The sequence below is a fragment of the Anopheles nili genome, chromosome 2 (genome assembly GCF_943737925.1).
Source record: "Anopheles nili chromosome 2, idAnoNiliSN_F5_01, whole genome shotgun sequence".
In the NCBI taxonomy this organism is placed as follows: domain Eukaryota; kingdom Metazoa; phylum Arthropoda; class Insecta; order Diptera; family Culicidae; genus Anopheles; species Anopheles nili.
Window position 1 is genome coordinate 27,733,285 of NC_071291.1, and position 11,284 is coordinate 27,744,568.

General features: G+C 45.2%; 1 protein-coding gene across 1 annotated transcript; it reads right to left on the bottom strand.

The window, feature by feature from the left end:
* Positions 1-1,079: 1,079 nt before the first annotated feature.
* On the bottom strand, positions 1,080-6,624 carry LOC128731200 (ecotropic viral integration site 5 ortholog). The gene is made up of 9 exons (XM_053824305.1): positions 6,022-6,624; positions 5,578-5,937; positions 5,334-5,492; positions 5,029-5,265; positions 4,750-4,773; positions 3,880-4,053; positions 3,220-3,810; positions 3,056-3,154; positions 1,080-1,356 (listed from the first exon to the last, which is right to left on the bottom strand). Exons 1-9 carry the CDS (start codon positions 6,622-6,624, stop codon positions 1,192-1,194), a joined length of 2,412 nt encoding a protein of 803 aa, XP_053680280.1. The 3' UTR covers positions 1,080-1,191.
* Positions 6,625-11,284: the final 4,660 nt, after the last annotated feature.

An 11,284-nucleotide genomic window follows, 5' to 3' on the forward strand; every position in this document is an offset into this window, starting at 1 on the left:
TCCCTTCTTTTCCTCGTCATTTTTGTTTTCTTTTGGTGGCATAAATTATATCAATCGAATAGCAACGTCAAGCCATACACAAATTTACAGAATCTTGATTAATTTATTTTTTTCTTTCCCTTACTTCCTGCCTCGCTACAGGACACGAAAGAGCACACATCCCTGGTTACAATAAGTCGTGCCGTTCCTATTCTCACATTTCTACACAGAACCAAAAAAATCATAACGGAATTTACAAAACTGCAACGAAAGAACATTACAAACTAAAGCAGTAAAACAGCTCCTTGTCCTGTAGTAGGAGTAATTATGTGCGCGTGTGTAGCGAAGTTTCCACTCGTCTATGACAGATTCGTTCTCGTTTTTTGAAAGCAAGATCGCGTATGAACAAAGATACCAGACGGTTCAAAATAAGCAATAACAAATGTATATTCATTGCACGGGTACAGTTTAGAACTTATAACACAATACTGATAAGTTTGTGGAACAGTCGGTAAGGTTGGTAAGGATGGGAAGTAAAAGTAACGTAAGTTAAAAAATCGCACTCACAAACACTCAAATTAACGACATTTACAATGCCACAAGCACTAGAGAAAAGGGCGCAATGCCGTATTGCGAAAATCGGAAAATTGGATCGTTTCCGTATTACAAAAAAAGAATATGGAAGCAGAAAAAGATACGAATGCAGTTTTCGTACTGTGCGTTCTATGCGACAAGACCATAACACGAAAATCTGAATAAGATATAACTAAGATTAATCGCAGAATGTGGTCAACGTTTACTTGCAACGTTGCATTCAGCGTCCAGTTTTGCTACCCACGTTCAGCAACGTTTGTTAAACACTTAATACAAACTATACTTTTGAGGAACGACTTGTTTGTCCTTTCACATAGGACATACGTTATGCAAATCAGTTAGCCAGTTACACTGCCGCTGTCGTAGCGCTAGAATCGCGAGTGGAGAGCTGTAGTACAGTGCATAGTCCTCATTGCCATCATGAAAGTCTTGACTTTCTCTCTCGCAAAGTGTAGAGATAGAACCGTTGAAGAAGTAATCGGTAAGTCAAATACCGACAAGACTATCCGATGCCTGGAATGAAGGATGTGTTTTGCTTCCTACGCTCACGATGTGAGAGAGTATGCATGGTGAAGATGTCGGTTGATGCGTAGCGTTGCAGCAGCAGCTCTCAGATTTTCACGACGGGGAACCGGAACTAGTAGCCGGTGGTCCGGGAATGTGCATCTTGGACGAAAACTGCATCTCCGCGAAATCAATCTCGTTCGAGTCGATCGATTGTATCGATGTACTCTTGATTTTGCGCAGGTTTAACGCCGTTCCACGGCTTTTGATGGCAGTCAGCTGAGCAGGGGTTAGAACAAATGGTACAAATCGAATAATTAGATCGTACAAAAACGGAGCTACGCTAGTGACTACCGAAGTGTTTAGTATTATTCCGGAGGGATTTTGAGGCATGCGGAGCAGTACGATTATAAAACAATTCAGTTAATGGGGAAAAAAACAGAAAAAATCAGACGATAAGCAAATCTACTTTTTCGCCAAAATACACGGTGTTGAAATAAGGTGAACATGCATAAACAAGCAACTAGAAATTAGGGTGCGAAATACCAAAAAGCCACGAGGGTTTCAACGATTAATGATGTTAACCTTTTAATTTTTACAACATCAGGATCATTGTTTTTTCTTGTATTTTTGCTTCCATTTGCCACTTTGCGTCCTTTTTAGCCAGGTTCGATGTGATCGCGTAATTCCTTCCGCAACTGCTCCAGAGCGCTGTGTGTATGTTAGAATGTGTTATGGAATGCTCGATGCTTGAGATCTGCCCCAGGTGTCCTTGAATTCGATAGTTAAAATTAGTCTGCTGCTGATGGTGCTCATGCGACCATCATCAATTGATTCAGGATTTGCATTTTGACGTCTTGTATCCAATATGTCTCCCGCCATTAACACGACAATATCTATGATGATTCTCTCTATGATTGATGTGAACTTGCTCCAATAAGTTTTAGATGATTAAGGTAAGTATAGCTACTATAATTTAGTATTGTGCTTTGTTTTTTTTTCTTTAATATCTATAGTGAATATTATGTAAAACGCTCTCGTGGTCTACTCCCGCTGGAATTCATTGGATTCTGCTTTGATAGTTCTATCATCTGTTGCTCAGATTGAATGTCACTCTTCCAGGACATTTCCGGGCTCGTTCCCCAGAATAGAACGGGTGCATTCGGAGAAGGATCTGAGGCTGAGACTGATACTGCTAGGTGTCAGCGATTTTACGTGATAAAATTATAGTAATACTGATCGGTGCTTGATGTGGTGAGATTTCTCTTACGCTATCCATTTCCATGGTTCAGTCTCCGGACTGGTAATAGGGGTTGGAAACTACGCACACAGGGTAACAAAAAATCAAAAATCCCCAGACGATGAATTCGAATATATCGTTAGTTTTGACCAACACCCAACCGATGGTACGAGTTATAACACGACGCAGTAGATGGAGGTGTAAAGTGTGATCCAAAGATACGGAAAGAAAACGCCAAAAGAAATGCCACGTTATACATTTTGAATTATATGTACAATACAATATGGTGTCTCAATGTAGCTTGTTACGGTGAAGGGTTTGTGTGTTACTGTGTTGTGGATTTGATGTGACAGTGAGCATTAAAAACACCGAGAAGCCTTTCTTTTTGAACTTCGAGACAAGACATTCTGTTAAAACTTTTAAGTTGTTAAAGCTTATTGAAATAACAAAAAGTCTAGGCTCAAGTTCAATTCAGTGTTTGGCAAAAAGAATCACAATAGCGTGAAAGCAACAAACTATAGCATTAATTGTTGCTACTATTACGATTAGCTGAATTAACAAATTTATTATGTAGTGAATTAAAACAGCACCATCTTAGTGTTACTTCCAATTATGTATGTTTTGGTGTTCCCAACTGGGTGGGATGTGTATCAAAAGTGTGCTTGTAGCGACAAAGCACGGCGGCTGTGTATATACAGAAGCCCTCGCCAATGCCATTTGTTGTGCAATGTATCTTACCTCAGCCTTTAGCTCGGCGACCTTATCCTGCAAATCGCGAACACGGTCCGATTCATCCAGATTAGATCGCAACTCTCCCTCGGCAAGCATTTCCGAGTTCTGAAAGAGAAGTGAAAGAACATTACATTGGTAGGAATAAACAAAGCAAAAGCACGAATATCAACCTTAGTTTCCAGTCTTGAAATTTCCTGCTTCAGCTCCGCCACCGTTTGGCTTTGCTCGGTAAACTTAATCTTCACATTCATTAGCTCGTCCTTCATTCGAGATTCAAGATCAGAGTAACGGTGTTGCTGTTCGCGCGCCTTGTTGGCAAGCTCCCGTTCACGAATCAGAGCTTCTTCAAGCTCTTCCTTGATCTTCTTACTCTCTTCGTCCTGCCGTCGAAGTTGGTTTGTCGAGACCTGCACCTGCGTTTCTAGCTCCATCACCTTCAACCGCAGTTCCTTCAGCTCGGTCAACGTTTCCATCTCCCGTATTCGGGTGGTCATCAACTCCTCTTCCAACTTCTGCAAGTCTTGTGAACGGCCCGACTCCCAGAACAATAGCTTCTTCGCACCGGAATCGTTACTCTGAGTCGGATCATTGCGTTGCTCCGACAACTGCCTTTGCCACTGGGTGCTGAGTTCTTGGACACGTTGTTTGAGATCTTTGAGTGATAAACTGGCTTCCGCCTCACGCAATTTACTTGCGATCAACTCGTCCTGCAGGTGAGCCACTGAGTTGTCCGTAGTCGTTTCACGCAATCGTTTCTTATCCTGTCGAATGCCAAAGGAAACATTTTACTATTCGTGCTAGTGTACCGAATTGGTGAATATATTTCATACCTCTTCCAACTCTTGGATCTTGGTCTTCAAATTGCGAATTACATCCTCACTCTCGGCGAGGCTCTGACGTACTTTGACCAGCTCTTCCAGCAGACACGACACCATCTCGTCCCGCTGTTTGAGTGCTTCCTCTTTCATGATCAACTCGTCGAACGAATTTTGGCGGGAGTTGTTCTTTGTAAGAAGAAATGAACATTCGTATTACAATGATGCAATCAAATGCACTCATGCAGCATGCAATAAAGTAACAAATGATTGTAAAAAAAAACCGAAAAAAATCATTCAGTTTATTCTATTACACTTCAACAGCAATTCTTCAATAAAATCTAGCTTACACAAATTTATTTTCTGTCCGATACCAGAAAATTTGAACTCAAAATCAAAACTAAGCACTATATTTAAACTTGGGTAATCTGAAAAGACATGCGAAAATTTAACAATCCAATAGATGCAAAGCAAAAGGCAACAAATTTGATGAGTAAAGAACATGGTTTAAATGATCAAACTAAAATGTAGCTATGGATAATTTTATCTGAAAGTCGAATATGAACAATGAACAACGTTATTGTTCATACAACTTCTACATCTCCTACTCAATGATAAGAAATTGTTCAGAGGCATTTTACTGCTATTTTCATGCTTCTTACTACAGCGCATTTGATGTGTGGTGTACTTGTTATTAATTCACGCAGCGAAATCAAAATTCAAAAAAAATTATAGGACATAGACCAGCGTGTCGAATTTGGGAAGGAAACAAAATGAAAGCATTCCACAATGCTACAGCCAATTTTGATGACATATTTAAAAAAACTGCATTTCATTCCATAGAGCAACAAAACACGAATTGCTTGCCTGTCCTGGGAAACTTACGGATTCGAGCGAATTGTCCGGATGCTACGTAGTCGGCAAAGGTTGCGATAGCAAAAACACGCAACCCAACGAAAACGAAGAGATAAATAGAATGCAAGAAGAAAAAATACAAAGAGGAGGAACACTGTTACATCCCTGTCGCTAAGCGGTTCTAGTTCGGTTCTTCCGACGACTAGCACCATGCATTCGCTTATCATCTTAACCAGATACACTATGCTGCGCAGTATCGGGCCACCTGGTAACCTTAAACTTGAGCGCGTAACGTTTGGGCTCACTTACATTTTCCTGCAACCGCAAACTGAGTGCTCGCACCTCCTCGTTGGCCGTTTCTAGTTGATGTGACACTTCCAAATGCGTTCGACGGAGAGCCAGAAGCTCGGATTGGATGGCGTAGCTGGTTTCTTCCTCTTCCGCACGGGACACCTGTCCACGGACGAGCCGATCGGCCAGTTCAGCGCTTTCCGCTTCCAGTAGTTCGTTACGTTTTTTGAGCAAACGATTTTCGCTACGAAGCCGCTGCAATAGAAAAATTGGAAACAATGTTAAAGCCTGCCAAATTGGTAGGATCATCATTCAATGCTAACCCTGAGCTCGACCATCTCTTCCTGTTCCTTCTTGCGAAGATCAGCATACTCTTTCTCCATCTTTTTCATCTTCTTTGTGTTGATCTTCACCTGAAAAGCCAGATTAAACAGCCCATCTGCGTCGTTTTCAACCTTTTGAGGAAGCTCCTTCTGGAAGTACTGCACGAAAAACCGAACCATACAGGATATTAGTTCAACCACCCTTGGATCGATCACGCAAGCGGGCTGCACGAGTTAAAGGTACCTTTAGCATCGCTTCCATGTCCAGCGATAGCAGCGTGTCCTTGCCGATGGTGAGTAGTGCGATAGCGACCTTGAAAATAAACTCCATTCCCTCGGACAGGAACACGTCCATGATGCGGCAGCTGAGCGTAAGGTTCAAGGCGGTTGTGTAGAGTGTCAGGAACCAGCTCGAGGCGTACATGGACGTCTGGAAGCTTTGCGATTGGAAGTGCAAATGCAGCTCGGGTATTTGCTCCTGGACGATGTTCTCCAGCTGGTACATGCACAGACCGAGTTCTGCCATCGATGGTTTGAACATGTCGCGCATACGGTACTGCTGCATAATTTGTACCAGCACGGCGAATGCTTCCTCCTCGGGCATCTGGAACAAGCGTCATTGACAACAGCATTAATTCATCTGTGACCAAAAGGACCTGGCCCACGGGGCACGGGGAGCTCATGTTACCTGCATTAGCAACAGTCCGACGATAAAACCGGATCCCTGGCAGTAGCCAACCTCGCGGTCGTGCAGCGAGTACGCCTTCATCACGTTAAACAGCGCCTCCTGGCCGAGGCCATCCTTCTCCTTGAAGAAGTCATGCTCCGGATAGGTGCGGGCGATGTCCCGCCGGATCACCTTCTCGCAGGCGCTCGTCGCCTTGATGTATTCGGCGTACTGCTTCTTGTCGGCATCGGAAGCACCGCACAGCAGCTGCCATACGATCGCCCGAAAGTGGTGCGGTATGCCCTTGCGCACCAGCTCCTTTACCGTCGGGCCCTTACGCTTCTGGCTGGCCTCCCAGTCGGTCACGATGCTGGCCCAGGTTGACCACACATCCTCCTCCCCGACCGACGAGGCGCCCGAGTTGAGGCTGATCTGGCTCGTGTCGGAGCTTTTCCGGCTGTGCGCCGAGCTCTGGAGCGAGTTCAGACTCTTCGAGTCGCTCTCGATCAGCTTGTTGGCGGCCTCCAGTTTGGCTAGTAACGATAGTTCAGAGCTTGGTAGAGTTTCGGTCATGTCCGGGTTCCTTAGGCTATTGCTGTCCGTTTCCGACACCGTGAGGGTCATACTAGCGGAGCGCGGCGGGACTTGAATGAGGGAATGGTGGTCGGTTGGGACACCACACGCGACAGGATGATGGTAGATGGGCGGATGATTTTACTGTGGATCGATCCCCGGGGTTCGGTTTCGAGCAGTATGCGAGATGAGCCGTGTGAGTACGAATTGACGAATCCCTCGTGCAACGGATAATGTGAATCGCTTCATACACGCACCCGGTGGCATGCGATCATCACCTAGCTTACACCCCACTGGCAGGACTGGCACACCAAACAAGGATCTAATGGATTTCCCGCTCCGTAGCTTCACGACACAAAGAATCACAGTACATGTAAGCAGTCAGCGGCCTAGCCCTACAACCGTCAAGCGTAGCTTCGTCGTCCTTTTCCCAAATATTCTCTACCGTTAAGCACGTGCCTGCCTCACAAATCGCAACACTTTTACTATCACGTGACGTCTTAGCCACACTACGGTGGCTTTTAGCGATATCTAACGTTGCTTTAGTTTTAGAATAAATAAGTTTATCTTGTGCGTATCCTGCTTCGGTTTTGTGCGGATTACTTTTTATATCGTTTAAGTAAATAAATAAATCTCGATCTAACGCTGCGCCGACGTATTAAAAACGTTCGGACCGCAACACACAGAGCAGGTAGTTTGGGGAAAGTAACAAAAATACTGCTAATACTTTGCTATAAGTAGCACCAGTGTTCGTTTCGAGCGTTTACGTTTTCCTGTCCTCGAAAATCACATGAAACGGACCTAAAGGGTGAGCGGGAACGTACGTTTCTGGGAAGCCAAAATTAAGCATACAAAGTGACGACATATGCGTGTTACGCGAACTAATAATACAATGCATAAATAAAGCGTTATGAGTTGAGAGATATGTGATGAGCTAGCTTGTCTAACGAAGAAAAACAAAACACCTAACTTAAAATCTAAACCAAAATGAAACAACAACAAAATACAGCCAACAACTTGGGGACACTACAGCACAGCGATACAGGGACAACCGGCGCTAAGGAAACGAAAGCGTAACACTAACAGGACTATCGATCCCCGGAAAACCAAAGGAAACTTTAATACTTTAAAAAATCACCAGCAACCGTCGCGAGCGCGTACGGTGGAACAAAATGTTGCGAGAGTATGGAAGGCAGGCGACTGTGCTACAAGAGTTGGGTTTCTATGTCTTTTTTTTTCGTTTCTTATTTTTTTTGTGCAAAGGAAAACCCCACGGTCAGAGGACGGGAAATCTACCAAGGATTACGCGAGAAAAGCGGTTTGTGGCTTGTTTTACGGCGGGCTTTAGCTGAACTACGACGGTTAAAGGGTGAGCGGGCGCGTTTTCCGCCTCGATCGCAAAAAAAAGTTTGGCATAAAATGTGTACGCACTAATTTGTGCTCTCTTTCGCTTTAGCGCTTTCTGTCCGCACGTCTGTGATGTTGGGTGGTCGTCCCGGTGGGTGGTGGGTGTTGTGATGCTAAGGATGTGTCGCGGGTAGGCTTGGTGCGAGGTGCCGTGGGTCGTCGATATGAGCGAACGAGATGTCGAGCGCCAGTTCGTTTCTGCCCACGCGGTGGTGAATTCAACCCTTGCTCGGGTCCGGTGATGTTTTGTCTTAGATGAGGTGGTGTTGTTTCTTTGCTAGCGTTTTTGCTGCCGGCTTTTACTCTTACTGGTTTCGAGGCGATCGGAAGGACCGAGGTGTGTTCCTCCTTAGCAACTGCTGTAATGGTGGGTGGGTTTACGGCAGAACCTGCAAAGGAACGGAAAAGGGAACGATGTCCTTAGTATCAAATGGAAAATGTATCAGTATCAGCAATAACTAAAAGAGAACAAGCGAGCAAGAGTGTGCTTTTCGATAAAAAAAATTACTGCAAAATGGTACTGGAACAACTATCTAGCTAACCTCAATCCTTTATGGCGTGTCCCGTAGAACGTGGAATAAGCTATCCACATAAAATGCAACATTCTACACTCCCATTAAAGCGTTACATGCTACAACAAGCCCATAAAAAAGGGCGGTGTTCACTTGCCCGTCCTTCAAACAAAAAAAAAGAGAGCAACATCAAACGGAGAAATGCCACCGGAAAGTATCCCATTATCCTTGTTCTAGTGACAGCCCGCTACCTGAGCAAACCGGAAGCGGAACACGAAGCGCGAGGCACAGTTTTATGAGCTCCACTATTCTACACGCCACAATGAAATTTTCAACAATATCCCAAAGGACCACCACTCGGCGAGCACGATCGATTCAACTGCTCGCCGGGTAACAACATCAGCCTTTCCCGGTGGATAGTGTTGTCCTGATAGCTCAGCAGCAGCCTAGTTTTCCTCGTAGCAGAGATGCCGCTACGAGAGCTATGTTAATCACACGCTGCAACAAATGCAAAACAATACTCGACCCATTGCCATTCCCTCACGGCAATAGGCTTCGGGGTAGGTGGGGAGGTTTCTTTTCTCCCTACTTGTACCGGCTCCGGAAACGTGGAAATGCACCCGGAGAAAAACCATCAACCACGGTGCTACCACGACCGGTTGGTGTCTCTTTTTTTTTGCCCGACAAACGTCGCCACTTGCTTACAACCTGCGTGTCCCCTTCCTGGCTCGACCGGATCTTACTCATTTGTTATGAGCTTTCTTTGATGCTTTGATGCAGCAACATACGCTGATAAGTGTCTGGGAGCGCTTGAAGCGTCATGTTTGCGACTCGAAGCCACTTGAAGAAAAGTCGGAAAATCAAGGGTGAGAGAGCCGAGAGCCAGCAAATGAATGCATTCGGCTCTCACCAGATGCTTCGTTTAACGTACTTAAGCAACCGGACCAAAAACCGGAACAAACTGGATACGGGAAAATCAATCTTCGCTCTTATCGTCTCGTATCATGGGAAAACGCCATTGTAGCCGAACGGCTTCGTTCACGGCGTGTGATGATCTACGGTTGTTTCTAGTTTCGGTTGCATCCTGCACCATCGATGCATCGTGTGCAGTTTTGTTTTACCGGCACTGTTGCTAATGTTGCGGATAAGATGCCCACGGATGGAAGCGCGAAATGGAGTAGAAGGGCAAACACAACCGGCCCTTCTACGCCAGAAAGAAAAGCAGCACCGCGGAGGAGTGAAAAATGCAAAACACACCCCACCGACCGGAGAAACGGACGGATGCAGGAGAAAGGCGCTCGAACGGCGCGAACGGGCATTGTGTAATTGGGGCGCACTGTGGAGGGGAGAATGGGAAGAAGCGAAGTGAAAACTGCACTTTAGAAAAGGAAGAAACCCGCTCCGCCCATCGTTGCAGCAGCTGCCACGGAGTGTTTGTGTGCGTACGAGGGCTTAGTTTAGAGACGAGATACGTGAAAAAATGGAAGGCATTGAGCAGTGAAAGAAGAAGCAAAAACCCTCTACATGGGCAGAAGACTACCTACTACTGCTGCTACTGGACGGACTTCTGCTTCATCACCGGCCTAGAGTCTGAGGCTCGGTGCTCAATCAACGGTATTGTGCAATATAGCCGCGTTCGTTCGCGAATTGGAGCAGAATACCAATTCGGCGATCTCGTTCGACGTCCGTGGCACTTGTAACAGTTCATTGAACATACCGTTTTCTCTGCACCGAACCACTACGCCACGCTTTGGAAGGTGTGGAAAATCGGAAAAAATGAAAAGCGCATTCACATATTAAACGCTCGCTAGCCTTCGCGTAAGATGCCTGTGTGCTTTTAAAGCCTCTAAAATAAACTCCGCAGCGTTAATTGTCGCTCATCTCTCTGACGGCAAATACGCTTGGTTAAAAGTCGCATTAAAGGGGGGAACACACATTTTCTAAAATCCCACCATCAAAGAACGCGCTTTTAGAGCAGTTTTCCGCCCGGTTCCATGTACTCGGCGCCATTCTCGCAGCGATACACGCAACTTTTCCGGTTGGAGCGTCGGATAGGGCCGCCGAAAAAACCAACAGCCCCGCATGTTTTTTGTTGTGATTTCTGGGTTTTTTTCCTCTTCTTCTGTGTCTTGCTAAGGCAAACAAACACACACACCCGGGTATGGTAACACGGTCGGTTAAATGCTCCATTTGCGGTTTCGTGCGATAATCCCAGCGCCAGCTTTTCATGATCCGCCGTTCGCAGCATGAGCATGTTCCGGTGCCCGCGGTTCTAACGACGATAAACGCACTAATTTCCTTAAACAAAACGACTTTCCGGCACAGCGAAACAACAAAGAAAAAAAAGAAACACATTATTGCCGCCCCATCTTCAACAGTATCTGTCTTGGAGGGGGTGGAAATTCCTACCGAAAGACATAGAAAAACTCACTCCCAATTCCTGGTCAGCCATTGGAAGTGAATAAAAGCATTTCTTGCGTCGAAATTTAGGCACAAGTGTTCTATTATCGTGGCACGCTACTTACGTAACCATTTAGAAAGTTTTTCGACGTCACCCGGGAATCATGAATAATGAAATTTTGTACGTGTTTACGAGACTTTGTTTGAGTACAAACTGAAATAAAACATGATAGTTAGCTAAACAAATTGACATCAACATAGGTTTGAATTACGGTTTTTGATAGATACTAGATGGTTTAGCTTTTGAGCAAACAACGTCCAGATCGATTAGAATTCTTTAGCTTTTGAGCAAACAACGTCCAGATCGATTCAAAAGGCGGAGGTCTTCGAGA

Bases quoted from the DNA above. Each gene is read 5' to 3' on its own strand.
- LOC128731200 (XM_053824305.1), bottom strand. From the start codon at position 6,624: ATGACCCTCACGGTGTCGGAAACGGACAGCAATAGCCTAAGGAACCCG. The intron at 4,774-5,028 runs GTAAGTGAGCCC...CCGACTACGTAG, and splicing joins GTTTGCGGTTGCAGGAAAAT to CATCCGGACAATTCGCTCGA. The intron at 1,357-3,055 runs GTAAGATACATT...ACCCCTGCTCAG, and splicing joins TCGCCGAGCTAAAGGCTGAG to CTGACTGCCATCAAAAGCCG.